At 45.9% G+C, this 19,278-nt stretch overlaps 8 protein-coding genes across 8 annotated transcripts; 3 read left to right on the plus strand and 5 right to left on the minus strand.

The window, feature by feature from the left end:
- Nucleotides 1-250: 250 nt before the first annotated feature.
- KUCA_T00001792001 (uncharacterized protein) lies at nt 251-1,291 on the minus strand (the record flags this gene model as incomplete). Its single annotated transcript, XM_022604009.1, has 1 exon — nt 251-1,291. The coding sequence occupies one exon, from the start codon at nt 1,289-1,291 to the stop codon at nt 251-253; it is 1,041 nt and encodes a 346-aa protein (XP_022457833.1).
- Nucleotides 1,292-1,633: 342 nt separating this feature from the next.
- On the minus strand, nt 1,634-2,677 carry KUCA_T00001793001 (uncharacterized protein; the record flags this gene model as incomplete). Its single annotated transcript, XM_022604010.1, has 1 exon — nt 1,634-2,677. The coding sequence occupies one exon, from the start codon at nt 2,675-2,677 to the stop codon at nt 1,634-1,636; it is 1,044 nt and encodes a 347-aa protein (XP_022457834.1).
- A 997-nt stretch (nt 2,678-3,674) lies between these two features.
- On the minus strand, nt 3,675-4,361 carry KUCA_T00001794001 (uncharacterized protein; the record flags this gene model as incomplete). The annotated part of the gene is made up of 1 exon (XM_022604011.1): nt 3,675-4,361. The coding sequence occupies one exon, from the start codon at nt 4,359-4,361 to the stop codon at nt 3,675-3,677; it is 687 nt and encodes a 228-aa protein (XP_022457835.1).
- Nucleotides 4,362-4,614: 253 nt separating this feature from the next.
- KUCA_T00001795001 (uncharacterized protein) lies at nt 4,615-5,142 on the plus strand (the record flags this gene model as incomplete). The annotated part of the gene is made up of 1 exon (XM_022604012.1): nt 4,615-5,142. One exon carries the CDS (start codon nt 4,615-4,617, stop codon nt 5,140-5,142), a length of 528 nt encoding a protein of 175 aa, XP_022457836.1.
- A 234-nt stretch (nt 5,143-5,376) lies between these two features.
- On the minus strand, nt 5,377-5,793 carry KUCA_T00001796001 (uncharacterized protein; the record flags this gene model as incomplete). The annotated part of the gene is made up of 1 exon (XM_022604013.1): nt 5,377-5,793. One exon carries the CDS (start codon nt 5,791-5,793, stop codon nt 5,377-5,379), a length of 417 nt encoding a protein of 138 aa, XP_022457837.1.
- Nucleotides 5,794-6,078: 285 nt separating this feature from the next.
- Nucleotides 6,079-9,018, plus strand: KUCA_T00001797001 (uncharacterized protein; the record flags this gene model as incomplete). The annotated part of the gene is made up of 1 exon (XM_022604014.1): nt 6,079-9,018. The coding sequence occupies one exon, from the start codon at nt 6,079-6,081 to the stop codon at nt 9,016-9,018; it is 2,940 nt and encodes a 979-aa protein (XP_022457838.1).
- Nucleotides 9,019-9,299: 281 nt separating this feature from the next.
- Nucleotides 9,300-13,442, minus strand: KUCA_T00001798001 (uncharacterized protein; the record flags this gene model as incomplete). Its single annotated transcript, XM_022604015.1, has 1 exon — nt 9,300-13,442. The coding sequence occupies one exon, from the start codon at nt 13,440-13,442 to the stop codon at nt 9,300-9,302; it is 4,143 nt and encodes a 1,380-aa protein (XP_022457839.1).
- Nucleotides 13,443-14,934: 1,492 nt separating this feature from the next.
- KUCA_T00001799001 (uncharacterized protein) lies at nt 14,935-19,071 on the plus strand (the record flags this gene model as incomplete). Its single annotated transcript, XM_022604016.1, has 1 exon — nt 14,935-19,071. One exon carries the CDS (start codon nt 14,935-14,937, stop codon nt 19,069-19,071), a length of 4,137 nt encoding a protein of 1,378 aa, XP_022457840.1.
- Between the last annotated feature and the right edge of the window lie 207 nt (nt 19,072-19,278).

The following is a 19,278-nucleotide window of genomic DNA, read 5'->3' on the forward strand; positions in this document are numbered from 1 at the left end:
AATAAAGCAATTTATTTTTGCGGATTGAAACATTCGGGGTTTGTTGACTCCATGAAGCCAGATTTGTCATCCAGACTAAAGACGAATTAGCAGTGCCATTGACTATTTGGTAGCGAAATTCTCAGTGGCAGAGCACCTTGCAAGCCCAGAAAAGCCGCACCTAAGAATAGACGTGGGTCCACCATACAGTTTCAATATGAGTATTTTAAGAATGAAAAGTTGCCTAGTCTTCTGGATGCTTGATTATTGTCTATTTATGAGCCTCATTGTAATCCACAATTTGTCTAGCAGTATCGTAGACAGTATCCTCCAGAGTAATGTACTTCTGGCCGAACAATGCCTCAGTCTTGGAAAGATTAGATGAACTCATATTCTCTGCAAGGAATTTCTTTCCAGCAGCTGAGTCGCCAACAGGAATTTTCCCCTTTAATTCTGGGATTCTGGCATTCAAAATGTCCAAGAGAGTCTGTTGGCAGAAAGTACCACAACTCATTACCAAACGGGCATCCTTGAATTTGGCTGCGTCTTGAATACAAAGCAAGTGCGCAAGAGCAACATCTCTTACGTCAATTCCACCACCACTAGGGTCAACAAATGGTCCCTCGGCATCAGGACTCAGTTTAATTGCACCGTTAATCAAATCAGACGAGGTGTTGAGGTTTCCCAAAGTCTCTTCAAACATCTGGGGCCCAAAAATATAAACCGGATTTACCGTAGAAATAGTGAAGTTTGGCTTTTCGTCCTTGACGAAGTCACGGGCAGATCTCTCAGCAAGTGCTTTTGAATAGCAATAGGCGAGGCCGGCGTTAGATTTGGCAGCATCCCAACTCATGGTGTTCCAAGAATCTTCTGTAGCGACGTAGGTCTTATCTTTTATTTTGCCGAAATCGGTAACTGCCGCCATGGAAGAGGTCACAACCACATGCTTAACACCTGGGCCATAGTTCTTGATGGCATTCAGAATTCCGAGAGTTCCGTTTTTGGCAGGGATCACGTAGTTCTTCTCGTTGTCTTCACCGAGACCAAACGAGAACGGAGAAGCAGTGTGCATAACATAATCAATTTCGGGGTGTTTCTTGATAACTTCGTCAAAGGCATCCAACTGAGAAATATCGGCGACGAATTCCAGCTCAAGCTTGGCGTTTGGGTACAAAGTCTTGAAGTTGTCGAGCAGCTTGCCTTTCTCGGCAGATCTCACAGTGCCGATAACACGATAGTCAGCTTTGAGCAATTGATCCACAACATGGAGCGCGAGATATCCGGAAGCACCGGTGACAAGGACTGTGGACATTATTTCTGGGGAAAAAGTGTTCAAAGGAAGGAAGGAAAGGGGCAGAAAGTTGACAGGAGGGCTGAAAAATAGTGTAATGAAACGAAGTTAGTCCGGGAGGCAAGATATGCCGAGGGACGGGGCTTCGTAACGATTGGTTCACGTGCGGCGCAAAATCAGCGAAATTTTGCAATTGTGTTTAAGTCTACATGGTCTTGTGAAGTAGTTTTTCTCAAATTACTGCAATCTTTAGAAAATTACTAACGAAATGCCCTCTATAAAGTGCCCTGAAAACCTTCAGTAGATCGGTCTTCGACAAATCTCAAATAAATTTGAGCCCATCTCGACCAAACAGACCCAAATTTACTGGTGGGTCTTCTTGTAATCCAAAACCTGCTTTGCTGTCTCAACAACACTGTCCTCCAAAGTGATGTACTTCTGGCCAAAGAGAGCTTCACTCTTGGAGAAATCATAAGTCAAAACGTTCTCCTCAATGTACTTCGCTCCGGCGGCGGAATCACCAACTGGGATCTTTCCCCTCAATTCAGGAATTCTTGCGTTCAAGATATCCAAAAATTTCTGAGGATTTTGCTTACCACAGACCATGACAAGTCTGGCATCGTTGAACTTGACTGGGTCTTGGATAGAGATCAGATGGGCACGAGCGACATCACGGACGTCGATTCCACCACCGGAAGGCTCGTTGAAAGGACCCTTGGCATCTGGAGCAAGGTTGAGAACACTGTTAACCAAATCGGAAGAAGTATTGAGGTTTCCAGCAGTCTCCTCAAACATTTGAGGACCAAACACGTACACAGGATTAACCGTGGAGAGAGTGAAGTTTGGCTTTTCCGTCTTGATAAAGTCACGGGCGGACTTCTCTGCAATGGTCTTAGAGAAACAGTATGCATAAGCTGGGTTTGTCTTTGCGGTTTCCCAATCCATTGGGTTCCACGATTCCTCGGTGTGAACATATGAGTGATCTTTAAGATGGTCGTAATCCATGACAGCAGCCAGAGAAGAAGTCACAACCACATGCTTGACATTAGGAGCGTAGTTCTTGGCAGCATTGAGGATACCAATGGTTCCGTTCTTGGCTGGCTTGACGAAGACATCTTCGTTGTTCTCACCAAGGCCGAACGAGAATGGCGATGCAGTGTGGAGGATGAAGTCAATTTCTGGGTGCTTCTTGACGACCTCATCAAAAGCATCCAACTGAGCGATATCAGCAACAAACTCAAGGGTCAGCTTGGAGTCTGGATAGAGGGTCTTGAAGTTGTCCAGGAGCTTGCCCTTCTCAGCAGATCTCACAGTACCAATAACTGCAAATCCGGCCTTGAGGAGTTCGTTGACAATGTGGAGGGCGATGTATCCGGTTGCACCGGTGACGAGGACAGTTTGAACCATTGTAGTGATTTTGATGACGATAAGACTAATATTAGACTTAATGTGTGATAATTAGCAACTTAATTTTAGTAAAAGGAGTGGATCTTCATTGCTTTAAATACTAATCCCAGGAGATCCGGAAAGGTGTCTGGGTACATGCAGGGCCTAAACGGTTAAGGCGGAAACTGAATCAACGGTCAAAAAGAAAGCAAAAAAGGGAGAAACAGGCCTTTTGATTAATAAAGTTGCATCATATTGCATTGGCAGGATAAGCATCTATGCGATTGGCTTAGGGGCTCGGTCTATGCCGATTCTTATTTCGAAGGGATGGAGGCAGTGTTGAAGACCAGCTCTACGGATGGAGAGCAGGGGGTGCTCAACTCCCGGGAGAATAATGTCAAAGGGCAATTGCAACAACCAGATGTGAAACCTCAAAGCAATCAAGTTTCTACAATTTTACTATTAGCGATACTTTACATAAAATTAGGCCGAAGTCGAAAACCAGAGATCCCCACGACAGAGCCGGCCCAAACCACAAAAACCTGGGAACATAACAGCAGGTACAGGTCCTTTTAGAAGACTTTTGAAGCGTGCGGCACGCAAAGTCTTCAAGGCAGATTTTCTATGGTGAGTTCCACCGGTTTCTATTGTGTTTTTCCGGTCCCGGCATAGGCGAGTCGCAAACAGGCGAATAATTAGCAGAGCACTACCTTTTAAGGCGAGAATCCAACGTCTTCGGATAAACTGAACATTTCTTTTTCTTCGAATATCCGGTCAGATGCCGTCAACCAACGGCTCTTCAGAGTTGACATGTATGGAAGGGATCTGTGATTTGACCTAAAATGCGGACTGGTCCGAGAGGCTCTAGAACCCGTCATTGCGTTAGTATCACTAATACGGAGTTTGGGCAAAACAGTAGGGTTCGGAGCCTAAAATATTATGATGTAGACCATATGGAGTTCATTCCGAGTCCTTGAAATTCAATCTCAATTCCAAAGCTTTGCGTTCTATTTGGTATTTAATCCTTGGGAGGACGATATGATACACTCTGCTGTTTCCGTATCCTCTCCCACGACGATTCGTCCGTATCCACATCCTTGATGCCCTCCTGCTCAGGCTCGTCAAATCCAAAAATATCGTCTTCATTCCGATCCTCTTGCTCTGTGGCATGGGCGCGTCCTTGGGACTTCCTCACCTTATCCCACGCCGGTGATATAGCCTCGGAATCCACGAAAACGCCAGATCTATTCTCTGTCCTGGCCGTATTCAAAGCCTTTTGTACATCGTTCGGGTCAGGTAGCTTCCGATCGTTCGCAAAGTAGTTCCTCCACATGAACGCCATCATTGTGGGATATGGAGTGAGTTCAAAAGTCTTGCGGACTTCCACATCCTGAGCTTCCAGCCTCGCCAATTGTCTTCTAAATAGCATGGGACCGCAGAATTGAGGCAACACAAACCCACCAACCATTCCACCAAGTGTTTGATGAAGTGCGGTCATCTTTGTTGCCTTTCTGCCGTTTATGCGGAGCAATATCAATGGTATCGAGCCTCCCAGTGCTAATCCAGCGATACCAATCAAAGACTGTGACACCGTGATTCGGTAAAACACATCTGCCAGCTGCAGTCTCTGCTGTTTTCCCAAGTTGTGTTCATGTTCGTAGAATTTGACGTACTCATCGGGTATTTGCTTCTTCTGCGGAGGCATTGTGTGTTCTGCAGTTGAATTGGCAGAGGCTAAGCGTTGCCCTCACACTATCAGCCGACTTTGCCTCAGAACTTAGATCCCCTCAAAAGTCGTGTGCTGAACCCAAAACAAGAACGAAAGGGGAAAAAAGACCACAATAATAGACTGCACACTACTTATCAGTAGACTATTTCTATGGTCTCCTCCCCAGTTTTTAAAGGTGTCTCCTCATTCCTCACCGCTAACCCAACTTTCTCCTGATTTCAGATAAAACATGTCTCTACCCAAAGCTAACACACCCTTACTCAAACCCGCGTTGTTTGTCCACCTTGAAGCCGAGGATGGCTTACCAATCTACTCTGAGTCTACCGGATCTATGAGTTGCGTTCGCGTCAAGTCCGGCTACATCACCGGAGTCGGCAAGAATCACCCATTTGAAGCCAAGATCAATTTCGGATTTGATGACATCCGTCTGAGTCCTGGTAGCTCAACAGGAATCCTGGATTGCCACCTCTATGGTACCACTGCTAAGGGCAAAGGTCTCTTTATCCACTATACTGGGGTAGTCCACATGGTGGGTACAGTTGCTGAAATCCTGCAGAACAAAAAGTCATACATGGACTTCGATGATGGATATGTCACATGTTCACCAGACGACTTCAAAATTGATTCTGGAGCTGAAGAAGAGTGGGTTAAGGACCAGAAACTGAGCGGGAAGGGCCGGTTTTTGCGCAACAGCGAGGGAGGTTTAGTTGTGCAATATTATCTGTATGAAGTGGAAGGGTTGAAGTCTTCTTTGTGAGAATCTCGAGCGAATTAAGCGCAGTGGAGGTCGTTTTTGAAGCATTGGTGTGCTTTAAGGCCCACCCCCCCTTCTCACGCACTTCCGTCTAACCTACCTTCGTCTTTAAAGTCCTTATCTATTACTGTGAACGCAATAATCTGTAGCTTCTTTTAATACATGCAATACTCAACCGAATCCGCTTCTCTGCGTCACTGGGGTACATGAAAATCCCAGAACCAGTCCTCCGTCCGTTTATTGCGCTTCCAAGTCAGCCTTGAACTTTGCCTGCGCAAATCTCAAGCCACAGTATCCACAAGAGTTGGCGCGCTTCTGGTCCAGGTTAATAAATACTTTAGGGTGGCCCTGAATTCCTGTGTTTCCATCGCAAACGGCAACGTTACCGTGCTCAATATACCTGATTGGCTGCTTGGCGATCAAATCAATGGCAGCATATGGTCTGGGCTGCTTCTCAAGATCCTTGCCTTCAAATCTGGGACCTGTCATTGCCTCAGATCTGGGCCTTTGCGACTTGGACCATGGGGCAATTCTGTTAGGTGCCTGCTGCGTGAGGTCTTGGGGATCGGCCACGCCAACGTCCTTGAGAGTGGCCGTTACTTTCGAGCTCTGGTGACGTATTTGCCTGACACTGTAAACTCCTCTTCTCAGCATGATTTGTTGGGTTGGGGTGGTGATGGTGGTGATGCTTATGCGAAAGACAACGTTTGGATTTTTATTGGTCGTGAAGATGTGGTTAGTCAACCATTATATAAGCAAAATATGTTTCATGCACAACCTTAGGAAATGGTCCATGGCTTATATAATGTAATATTCTTTTTTGTAAATGGTAATCACACGTCAGAATTTTTCAGTTTTTCAAAACTCCATCTCCATGATAGCTTGAGCGGCTTTGCGAACCCAACATCGTTGCGCTTTCACCATTCCCTTTGACCAAAAATGTACATATTTCGGCGGAGTCCAGTGCGACTATTTCACACTACAGCAGTGACGCTGAGAGTGCGCCGGGGGCCTCCGAAACAGAAAACCGTGTTGACCCCAGACGAGCTGGTTAAACATGCAACTACAGCGACCCTTGACGAGATCAAGAACGGACTCGAATACCGCAATCAACTGCGATTTGTGAAACCGAACGAGTCATGGCTTGCAAAATCTTTGGGACTGAGCCCGGAATCGCCTAAATTTTGTGAGGACACCATCGCCAACAGAGTGAAGATCAAGAACCTGCTTTCCAATAAGTTTGGCAAGATAAATCGTTCTTTCACTGCCACCGAGTTCCTACACTCACCACTAGACGTGGGTGATGTTGTGGATTTATCGTGCTCATTTGAGAGTAGCGAACTTGCCGTGGTGGTTGAATTGCCCATATCGCTAGAGGATCCTCGCTATTCCTTATTAACCCATACTGGAGAACTGAAGTTCATGAGATCGTCGTCACTTTCTTCACGTATTCCGCGCTTTTTTCCAAAAAAATGGTTTGAGAATTGTGTGTTCAACGAGCGTTATTTCCTACGCGACGATTCCGTTCTATTGACCGGATCTCCACGGTTTAAGGAAGAGGACGCCAGAGGAACAGGTGGGGTTGTCGAGAGTGCCATCTCAAAGGCGATTATCCAGGGCGACGACTCATTGGAAACTTACATAGTGCCTTCACTGTTGGCTGGAATTGTTTCTTATGAATTGTCCAAACTTCTGACGGAATCGTGGTCGTTACTACCCGCAATGAACATGAAGCTGGAGCTAATACATACCGCAATGCAAAACTCGGAATCCGTCACGAAGGTTTCTATTTTTCAGATTGTGGATGCGATTAATGCCACCGACTTGTCACGCCTGTCTCGCCAAGTTGTGGATGCCGACGCAGAGGTAGTTATACATGGGTTCAAAGGGCTCTCCAAGTCTGCTGGTGAGGCCATGCATCTAGAGTCTCATTTCAATGAGATGGCTTATGGCCGGCAACTCGGAGAACTTGAGATACACCGAAAGATATATGCAGATATATTTTACAGTCTCGTGCTCGCTTTGCGGAAGAACTCGCAACTATTCTACAGCGACACAGACGCTCTGAGTCCGGTGTCTGTAGCTCTCATACCGCTGGAAACCATAGTGAGGCTAGATGCATTGGTCACAGACATGAAAGACGACCCATATCTCTTCACGTTAGTGACAACATACATGGGTAAGCTTCTTTGCAACGAGGACGTTTCCGAGTTTGATGTGCCCGATGATTTTCACGAGGTAATCCACATGATGAAGCTGTATTGTGGTGGCAGTATTGCGGATGAAAAAATGGAGTCTTTTGTGGTCAAAGTGATAAGATCGCTACCCAAGTTCGGCGAAATGGATATCTCGCGTGCTCTGGTCTATGACATCTTGCTGAGACTGGGAGAGATTTCAAATACTGATAGCCCAGTGAATTGGTGGCTGATGAATCCTTGCACTTCCCTTAAAGCTGAAATGGAGCAGGAGTATTATGACTCAATTACCAGTGAGATTCTTGGCCTGCATACCACTACAGATCGCGCAAAGTCTATTCGCAAATCGTTCCGCGAAGAGGTAGTGTATTGCATCGACGCTGCAGACGCGCACGAGATCGATGACGGTATATCAATCCGAAAACAAGACGGAAAATGGACGGTTTCGGCATTTGTCGCAGACCCTGCATCATATCTGTCACCCGACTCACCCATCTCACAGATTGCATTTGAACGTGCATCAACTTTGTATTTCAGAGACGGATCGTCTGTTGGGTTGTTACCTAAAGCACTCGTCGATGCATCTCAACTTGGTCATCAAAAAGATACTCGTGTGATGCGGTTTGCCTTTGACTACGATTCTATTACTGGCGATGCAGACTTCGAACAGGCTCATGTCAACGTTGGAACTGCCTCCTTGTTTGTAAAGATCACATATGATGAGGTTGACGAGATTCTCAGCGGAGACTTCTCAGACGCAATTACACAAAAACTGCAGGAGCAAGGTGTCTCGCTGGAGCATGTGCGCGAAGACCTGGAATCACTGCATCGCGTGTCGACGACCTTGCAGAGAAAGAGAATGCAACAAGGAGCACTAAGCAACACGTGGTTCAATCGTATAAACTTAGAACGTGTTGAGGAAGTTGAAGATAATATCGAGATCAAAGTGAAGCCCAATAATATCACCACTCCATCTCAGACCCTTGTTTCGGAGATCATGATTGCGTCCGGTCGTATCTGTGGCCATTACATGGCGTCCAACAGCATCCCTGCGGTTTACAGGTCGGTTCCTGCTATTCCACAGTCTGATGCGGTTACGAATGAGATTGATGCTATCCGCACAGGAGCTACAGCACCTACGTTTGCGAACCTGATGCACCTGTCAAATTTTGTGGGTAAATCTGCATTTTCTGTGCTTCCATCGCCACATGCGGGACTTGGAATTCCTGTTTATGCCAATTGCACCTCTCCGCTGCGGCGGTTCTGCGACATGCTAAACCATTGGCAGATACAGGCCCATCTGATGCGCACGGAATTGCCACTTACAGAAGAAAACTTGTCATTTGCAGCGGTACACCTCGTTTCACAGGAGAGCATCGCATCCAAATTGGACAGAAGATCATCGGCATTCTTTATGTTCAAGTACCTGGAGCACGAGTACCAAGACCCTTCACGTACGTTAGCGGTGATGGTTACCGGAATGGCGTCAAAAGAGGGAGTCATTCCGGTGATGCTAAAGCAATACGGAGTCCGTGCCGTCATGCGTGAGTGCCTCGGCGTCGACACGTTGCATAAAAAGAAACCACTTGCGAGTCTCAGTGTTGGTGATACGATAGAAAACACCAGAATCGTTGGACTTGATGTCATTGAGGGAAATATGATATTAGAGTCAGACATGTATTAGCCTGCAGCAGGCATGTATGATTGAATGAAAGATTGTATATAGAATAGTGATGAAACGGAAACATAGCATTGAAGATTTGAATATCAGTAGCGCCACAGTATTTATCAGCTTTTTGACAGTTCTTAAAAAATTACGAGAGAAAAGGTTAAACAACAATGTTTTGGAAAAGTCTCAGAGGTTCAATCAGTCATTTAACGAACTCAGCTGTTTTCAGCACAAGTAGAATGACATTTCTGTGGTTTTAAAACCTCTTGAAAGCCCTTGTAATCGTTTGAAATTAATCATTTCCGTTCAAAGTCATTGGCTACAACACCAGACTTGTCACACATCTGTCTGAAGATTGTACTCTCGTCCTGAAACAAATCCCATGGCTTATCGAACTCGCTGATCTTCCCATCATCAAGCACCAATATCCGGTCGTAGTTAACAATCGTCTTCAATCTGTGAGCCACGCATAATATGGTGCACGAGGCAAACTCACTGGAGATAGTGGCTTGGATTTTAGCGTCAGTATCGTAATCCACTGAGGAAGTGGCCTCATCCAGGATAAGGATTTTGGAGCCACGAATCAAAGCACGCGCCAGAGCAATCAATTGGCGTTCTCCAAGTGAGAAATTTGCTCCATCGTCCTCGACGTTCTGTCCCAGATGAAACTTATGCAGATTGTCGTCGTCCATGGCCTGCAATTTTACCTGCTTCAAAATGGAACCTTCAATTAGGCCACTTCTGCGCAGCGCGTCCCACAAGAGCTCATCTTTGTGCTCATGGAAAGGATCGAGATTGCTTCGGATAGTACCCTGGAACAAGACAGGGTCCTGGGGGATGATGGCCAATTTTGTCCTCAAATCGTGCAACCCGATAGTAGAAATGTCGATACCATCGATCACTATGCGTCCCCCGGAGTCAATCTCTGAAAGTCGGTACAGTGCAGTCGTAATCGAGGACTTTCCGGCACCAGTACGGCCACAGATTCCAATCTTTTCTGAGCCTCTCACTTCCATGGTCAGGTTTTTCAACACAGTTGGTAATTCTGGCCGGTAACGCAAGGACACATTTTCGAATTCAATCTTGCCTTCTTGAGGCCATTCGGGTGGTGGGGTTTTCTCAGAAATCTTGAAAGGAGCTTCTTGATCCACTCTGAAGCCGTAGTAATCCAACCTCTCTACTGAGTTCATCTGAACCTCAATCTGCATGGCTTGGTTCAACAACATGCCCAACAAACCAGCGAGCATGAGGACGTTAGTGAGCAATAGACCCACCGAGGCAGCCGAGATGTGGAAAACTCTAAAGACACAGAGAAGAGCAATGATAAGAACTATAGTGGATGCCAAGACGGCAACTCTAATAGCTAGCCAGCGCATAGCCGCGAAACTCACATAATAAGCCTCATTCATTGTATCGATCAAGGAGTCATTGAGAGAGACAAACCGTTTCTCAGCCTGATATGCCTTGATTACCTCCATGCCCTGCAATGCCTCATTGAAATTGGAATACACGAACGATCTCTGCAATGATTCAATCCGCTTGATTTCACGAGCAGAAGCCTGGTAGTAAGAAGCGAAGGCAGCGTAAAAAAATCCTAGAAATGGTACTGCAATTGCAAACCATGGCAAATAGATGATGCAAAGAACCACAACTCCTATCAAGGTCCCCACCATATTTCCAAAAAGTACGATTAGCTCTGGAAGCTCTTTATCTACCACTTCCGTATCTTTGGTGAACCTGTTTAGGACTCTTCCCATGGGAGTGGTGTCCATGAACGACATGGGTATGCGCATCAGGCGACGTATAGCCTCAATATTCAAGCGTATGGCCGCCGTGTTGGTGAGGTACAGCAGCACAAAAAACTCTAGGAAACCGAAAATCATCGCAGCTATGGCAAACATCACGTAAATACCAATAAAGAAGCCGTTGCTACGGTCAAATTTCTTCTCCGTCCAAAAAGTCAACCAAGTGTTAGTGAAAAGCTGGCAAAACACAGTACAAGCCCCTGTAATCAGTAGCAAAGGCGCAAAGGCCGCGCCAAATGAACCTGCTCCCATTTTGATATACTTTTTGTAGATCCCAAACTCAATGGCATTGACAGCTCGGTCTTCAATCTGCATCAATGTGCCATCGAATTCTTCGGGATAATCCGAATCTGGATCAGCTTCACTGATAGATTTGGGGACAGTTTCGATCCGGATGAGCTCTTTGTCATCTTTCAATATCCCAGGGTCGTGGTTGATTATTTCTTCTTCACCAGCTTTGTATTCGTGTTTCTCACTTGCCCTCAATTGCATCAACTTGGAGAAACCTTCGTTACGGGCAAGCAAATCCCCAGTTGTTCCAACGTCTATTGAGCCATCTCCATTCATGAATATCACACGGTCAGCAGCAGAGATCAATGATAGTTGATGAGTAGCCAGGACACGAGTTTTGTTCTTCAGTAGTCCCAAAATGCACGCCTGCATGATATGCTTACCTACACGTGCATCTACTGCACTGAGTACATCGTCTAGCAAAAGAATGTCCGGTTCAGCATAAACCGCACGGGCCAAATTAATTCGTGCCTTCTGGCCTCCGGATAGCGTAATACCTCTCTCACCAACCTCGGTCATATCTCCAGCAGATAAAGTCTCCAGATCAGCTTCCAAAGAGCATGCGCTGATCACGTTGTCATATTTCTGCTGGTAAAACTGCTTTCCAAAGATGATGTTCTCTTTAACGGTGGCATTTTGGACCCACGGGTTACCACACAGCAAGAGATCGCCAATGGATGCCACATGGCCCTGGGTACGGTGCATGAAGCCAGAAAGAGCATACAATAAAGAGGATTTACCCGAGCCAATGAGACCCGTCACTACCACAAATTCGCCCTTGCGAAGTTCCAGGTTGATGTTGTTCAGTCCTGGAAAACTCGTTTTTTCAGGGCCTTTCAGCTCTGGATCTGGCTTGGCTTCAACATTGGGAACCTGCCCATCCTTTAGGTCGGCCTCCTCTTCTTCTGCTTCGAACGTTTCCCACTCGAAACAGGCATCAACTGCACGTAAAACAGAGCCAGAACTCTCCAATGTTTTTTTGATCAACAAGAGTTCAGAATCCAAGTCTTGCTCGTCAATATCACCTGAACAAACGTATTCCAAGACACGCTTGACAGCCACCAGGGCATCCGTTGCAGAACTAAGAGCCACTGGAATCATAATCAATTGTGTCGCAAATTCCTCGAACAGGGACAGCGACGAGAAGATATCAGCAACACTGCGTGACGAGTTGATCCTATAAAGCACGAGGAACGATACCAATGAGCAAAGTGTAGGCAAAGTGGTCGCGCAAGCCACCATAATGCACATGATCGTCTGAATCATCAGTACATTGTGCATTTCCGAAATACGGACGGCCGTAATGTTCTCCAAAAAGGACGATTCCCACGCGTAGTACTTGATCATCTTGAAGTTCTTGAGCAACTCTTTTATCAAATTCACTCTTGCATCCGTGAACTTGTTGGCAGTAACTCTAAATGACATCAGCTGCTTGACAATACCACCCAGTAAACCCCCAAACACAAAGAAGGACGCGATTCCTACCAACGCCGTAGGTCCAATGTTGACGATCAACAACACGATGATCACAATCATCGGGAGCGGGAAACCGAAAATAAAAGGAAGATACGCCACGGCAAAGTCAATTCTGGACAGATCCGTCCCCATGATAGTAAAAACTTTTCCGGTAGGGAAATCGTGGCGGGACTTGCCGGTCTGCCTGAAGGATTTCTCCAACATCAACTTGGTAAGAATAGCCTTTACTTGAGAGCCAGTCAACATTGCGAGATAGAAGTAAATGCTTTGCATGACTCCTTGAAGCAACACAAAAAGGGCACAACCGAAGGCAAAGCCCAATCCCTTTCCCACATGGGGTTCCAAACCATTGGCACGTTTCTCCACGAAGCTGATTAGAGACTTTTGCAGCAGAGGAGTCGTTGTGACAGCAAGATCAGCAATTGTCTTGAAGATGAAAGCAACCGTATACTGGCGGAAAAATGTTTTGTACAAGAGCAGGGCAAATCTTGGCCATGGATATACGAAATCTGCAAGGTCTTCCTCCTTCCTGATCGTGGACGTTTCAAACGATTCACCACGGGCAATACGTTTTGCTTCAAGGTGCTTCTGGCGTCGAAGAGCCAGATCAGGCTCAAACTTGGCAATGAAAATGGAATAGTAATATTCGACCTTGAGATCTTCGGTTAAATACCACAGATCTTCGGGCTCAAGGGTTCTCCGGTAGCCTTTAGTGAGTAGTGGGTCCAGCCAAGTAAAAAACAGTTTCGAAAAGATATTCGCACGGTTGAAAGGATATTCATGACGGTCTTCTTGTTGAGTAAATGGTGGAATCTTTTTGGAAAATGCCCAACTGAGCATTCTTTTTTGGCGTATAGGTTCAGACATGGTTGCACGAGGAGATTGGCCTACAGGAGATAACAAATTCGAGACAAAATCTCGAAAACAGACGGTTTCGTAGCCAGATCACAGCAAAAATAGATTGAAATGATCTTCTACTGCTGGTCCACTGTCTGCTCACAGAGGTATAGTTTCGATCAGTAAGAATTTGTGTAGATCAGCAAGCAAAAATGCATAGTGGAAAACGGACACCCACCATTGATACGGTAACAACAGTGAATTATATACGGCTGATAGACGTGCCTTGGGTGGCAACGGCAGATAATATTGCATCGAAGAATGAAATGCGGGTATATGCAGGACAGGAGACGCCCCTGCCCGGGGATATATGCATCACCAAGTCAATCGCCAGAATCCCGAGACTTTCTAGTAGACTATTCAATGCGGAAGATTTACATACAATTAATTTCCAGACTCAGGAACGGCGATGAACCCCGACGACAGTAAAGGTTTCTTTCGCAAAATTGTTCAACTCGGTGAGCCAAGGTGCCATGAAGGGGCTTCAGCCGTGCAGGTCGAGTGGCAAACCATAAACAGCCCTGGCAAGCGGCTGCAGGACGCTTACGCTTCGATGAGGCTGGATATTGGGTTTGGTAAACTCTCAATCTAAAATTTTGGCCTGCCCGTCAGATAGAGGAGACCTTCTATGTGACCAGCACAAAGGAATGGCCCAAGGCAGTACACCTTTTGGTCCCAAGACCCTTTATTGTTTCAGCCGCACCTTCACGTGTCGTCAACATTGCGCGGCGCTATGCATCAAACCAGAAGTCGGACAAAACTAAACTCCGTGAAAGTTTCAATATAATATGCTACAGTTTCGGATGTTTTACAATTGCGTACTCTTCGGACTTAAGAACGTCCTGGATCGTAGACGCCCCTTTTTTAGCGCTTATTGCCGGGCTGTTAAACTGCAAAGCAGGTCGTGTACAACCAAGCAAAATAGCCGCTCACATTGAGCGGCTCAATGCTCACAGAGCCACTCAGTCGGATGGCAGTAAGCTTATGTCCGATACTTGTCACCCGGAAACGGCAGGCAATAAAGTACAAAAATTTAAAGCAAGAGAGTTAAGGCCTTGTCCATGCGGTTCGTTATTCGGATATAAACTTCAATCTTGATAAATTCTAGTTTAGATCCCTGTTTGGTGATCCTCAAATCCTAATCTGAATCAGACGTTATCATCCCCGGTTAAGCAAGACTTGGCCTGCATGTCAGACACAAGCCGTTTTTCTTTGCGCCAAACTGAATTTTAGAGTGGGAAACACCCGACAACCCACGCTTTATCTATTCCCGCCCACTCTTTTGTTCATTTCCTCGGTGTTTGCAATCGCAGAAAAATCCGAGCTCGTCGGAGTTACGCACCTGCCAACGACCCCGGCTTCCCAGATCTTCCCGAGGACCGACAGCGAGCTAGCATTGAAAAAAGGCGGAGCCCAAGTTGCGGTTTAATACTTCCTCTTTTCTAGAGTAAGAGAGACAGGCATGATGGCGACACAAAAACCTCAACGGCGGTTAATTACTTGGCTGTTAAACAAGCGCGTGCCTCCCATACCGTCGGAGGAGGAAAAGCGCGTGCTTCCAGAGGCTGCAGCGGGCCTTATAAACCGCACCTTGGTTATATGGGCCTTCCCCTTCATGATGACCGGGTACAAGCGCTTGATTACTGAAAATGATCTTTATTTGGTGCCCGAAAATGCCAAAGTGGACAATATGGATATCATCTTCCAGCGCAACTTTTCAGCCCGTATGGCCAAATCAGCTCCAGGCGAATACTCTCGCTGGATCTTAATGCTGTCGTTATGGGACACTTTCAAATGGGAATATGTCTGGTGCATTTGGTGGAAATTGCTTTCTGATCTGCTCAGTGTGACATCTCCCTTACTTTCCAGAGAGCTCATCCGTTATGTCGAGACCAGGACTAAACCAGTGGGTGTTGGTGTCGGATATGCCATCGGCACTACCTTGTTCATCTTTTTCAGAGGGCTCCTACAGGCCCATTTTTTTACTGGAGGTCAAAGTGTCGGGATAAAAATGAGATCTGTGCTTACCAAAGCTGTCTTTGACAAATCTTTTCAATTGGACGAGGCTGGTCGCCATGAATTCCCAACCAGTACCATTACCTCAATCATGGGAACCGATCTGGCTAGGATTGAGTTTGCACTTACTTATATGGGAAACATCATCACCTTGCCTATTACATTTTGCATCTCATTGGCATTCCTGATAGTGTATATTGGACCTGTCTCCCTTAGTGGGGTTGCGGTGTTTCTGCTAATTATGTTTCTGGTTGTCTATCAAACCAAGTACCTCATGCAGTTTCGCAGAAGAGCGTCTCTTTTCACAGACCAGAGAGTGAGCTATGTCAAGGAGCTACTCAATAACATCAAGATGATCAAGTACTATTCTTGGGAGGACTCGTATATTGCCAAAGTCACCAAGATTAGAAATGCCGAAATGAGTGAGCTCATGAAGATCCAATCTGGAAGAGCCATTGCAGTGGCTTTGACTCTGTCAATTCCATATCTTTCTTCTATGGTGGCATTTCTGGCCATGTGGGGAGTCGAGGGACTCCGCAGTGTTGCCGATATTTTTACTTCATTGACATTTTTCAATGTTCTTGCTCAACAGGTCTTGATTGTTCCCATGTCTTTGTCGTCTACGGCTGACATGATTGTGGGTTTAGAACGTACCAGAAAGTTGCTTCTGTGCAACGAGATCGACCCTGCTGAAGATTATAAAAATCTGGATTATCCTGAGGACCGCGGGGGAGATAGTGCTATCATCATGAAAGAAGCTAGTTTTGCATGGGGCCATTTTGAAGACGAGGATAACACCAAGAAGAAGAAAACTGAGAGCTTAGAGCAGGGAACGATCACAATGATTGAACATTCAGAGTCCTCCAATAAGCTTTTGGAAAATCTGCCTCATTCGTCAAACTCGTCATCTTCATGCCAACCGTCCACACATTCAACAAACTCAAACCACTCCCAAACAAGCATTTCCGAGACTGAGAAGCTCTCTGGCTTGCCAGACCCATCCATAGGACATAACCGGTTTACCGGACTTCATAACGTGAACCTAGATCTCGCCCGCGGAGAGTTTGTGGTTATTACCGGCATGATTGGGTGCGGAAAAACGTCACTCTTGAACGCTATGGCTCGGAGAATGAAGCAGGAATCTGGCTTGTTGGAAGTGAACGGTTCATTGCTGCTTTGTGGATTTCCTTGGGTCCAAAACCAAACTGTAAGAGAGAATATCACATTTGGCAAGCCGTTTGATCAGGACAAATATGACACTGTGATCCATGCATGTGCCTTGGAGGATGATCTAAAATTATTTGAGGCAGGAGACATGACAGAAGTTGGTGAGAGAGGTATCACGCTCTCTGGAGGCCAGAAGGCAAGACTCAATTTGGCCCGTGCGGTTTATGCTGATCCGGACATTCTTTTGCTAGACGATGTACTCAGTGCAGTAGATGCACGTGTGGGCAAGCATATCATGAACGAATGCATTTTAGGAATATTAAAGGACAGAACTCGTGTCCTGGCTACTCATCAGCTGTCGTTGATTGGTGCTGCTAATCGCGTGGTATTTCTGGATGGTGATGGTGAAGTGGCTATAGGGTCCATTGACGAGCTTAAGGCAACACGCCCAAATTTCGTGAAGCTAATGGAATACAGTAACCAGCACGATAAGGCGAACAAGGCAGCTGAAAGTGAAGAAGAACAATTGAAGACCATTCAGGTCATTTCTCGCCAGCAGAGTAACCTCAAAGAGTCAGGTACCCTAATCAAGGCCGAACAACTTTCTCAAGGAGTGGGGCTTTTGGTCTACAGACGTTTTATTTGGCTTGGTGCTGGAAAATTGGGCATTTTTGCAATTCCGTTGGTTCTCTTAGCAGTTGTTCTTTCGTCTTTCATGCAAATGTTTTCCAATGTGTGGCTTTCATTCTGGACCGAGTCCAAATTTCCGATTTCCAATGGTACTTACATTGGATTGTACGTGCTTTTCACGTGTTTGATCTTGATTTTTGTGGCAATTTTATTTGCTTTAATGGCCTATATTACCAACAGGTCTGCTGAATTGCTCAACGTACGTTCTATGATCAAAATCTTGCATGCACCAATGTCATACTTCGATACTACTCCCATGGGAAGGATCATCAACAGGTTCACCAAAGACACAGATGTTGCGGACAACGAACTGACCAACCAGGTGAGACTTCTGATCTATGCTTTTGCGCTTATTGTTGCCACACTGATCATGTGCATCATCTACATTCCGTGGTTTGCCATAGCCATTCCGCCGTTACTACTGGTTTACGTGATAATGTCTGATTTTTACTTGGCATCTTCCAAACCCGTCAAGAATCTGGAGGCCATCAAACGTTCATTTGTCTACAATAATTTCAACGAGTCGCTCACTGGAATGGAGACCATCAAGGCTTACGGCTTGACTGCCGTGCGGCGGTTTATGGAGACCAACGCCCAGTCGCTCGACAGAATGAACGAGGCTTCCTTCCTGCAATTGGCCACTAGGAATTGGATTGCTGTCTACATAAACGTGATTTCCACAAGTGTGGTCTTTTTGGTGGCTATCCTGAGTGTCACTGGTGCTTTTTCGATCGGCGCAGCCAGTGTCGGATTGCTTATGTCCTACACCTTGCAGATTTCTGGCTACCTTTCGTTTGTAATCCGGTCAATCACTATGGTCGAAGGCTATATGGTTTCGGTTCAGCGGTTGGTGGAATATGCGTATGATCTGGTCCAAGAAGCAGATTACGAATCTTCGCCTGGAAATGAGGTCGCCGACTCATGGCCTACATCCGGCGCCATCGAATTCCAGAACGTTTCCATGCGTTATCGTCCCACTTTGCCGATTGTTCTTAAGAATGTCAGCTTTGCAGCTGAGGCCTCGGAGAAAATTGGCATCTGTGGCCGGACCGGTGCAGGAAAGTCGACTATCACGAGTGCTCTCTACCGATTCGTGGAGATAGAGGAAGGCGGAAAAATGCTCATTGATGGTGTAGACATCTCGAAAATTGGACTCAGGCCCCTTCGATCAAGGCTTTCGATCATTCCGCAAGACCCGGTACTTTTTAAAGGAACGATTCGTGAGAATTTGGATCCTTTCAAGCAGAAGACTGATAACCAGCTATGGGATGCTCTGAGACGTAGTGGTGTGGTCGAGGAAACACAATTAGCTCTTGCAAAGTCTCAGAACAATGAAGGTAAATTTGAAATGCACAAATTCCATCTGGACCAACACGTTGAAGACGGCGGCAGCAACTTCTCGCTGGGAGAACGTCAGCTGATCGCATTGGCTAGGGCACTTGTGCGTGATTCGAAAATTCTCATTCTGGACGAAGCCACTTCCTCAGTGGATTATGAGACAGACTCAAAGATTCAGAAAACAATTGCGACAGAATTTGCGGCTTGTACCATTCTTTGCGTTGCACACAGACTGAAGACAATTGTGAATTACGATCGGATCATGGTGCTGGACAAGGGTGAGATCATTGAGATGGATAAGCCGTGGAAGCTGTTTCAGACTGGAGGAGTCTTCAGAGATATGTGTGATAAGTCTGGGATAGTTGAGGAGGACTTTGAAACAAAATAAAGAAATCAAAGAGGAAAAGGGGAGATCAGAGTTGATGGACCTACATGCTGTGAGTGATGCAGGTTGTCATGCAAGTGATTATGCAGGTAACAGCACAGTCCAAGTGGCATTAATAGTACAACATGCATGAAATGAATTAATTTAATTAATAAAACGACAATTATGTAGTTTTATTTATCTAATTTGTTGACGGGTATTGGTATTCTG

Source organism: Kuraishia capsulata, genomic scaffold (genome assembly GCF_000576695.1).
Source record: "Kuraishia capsulata CBS 1993 genomic scaffold, Kuraishia_capsulata_scaffold_2, whole genome shotgun sequence".
Classification (NCBI taxonomy): Eukaryota; Fungi; Ascomycota; class Pichiomycetes; order Pichiales; family Pichiaceae; genus Kuraishia; species Kuraishia capsulata.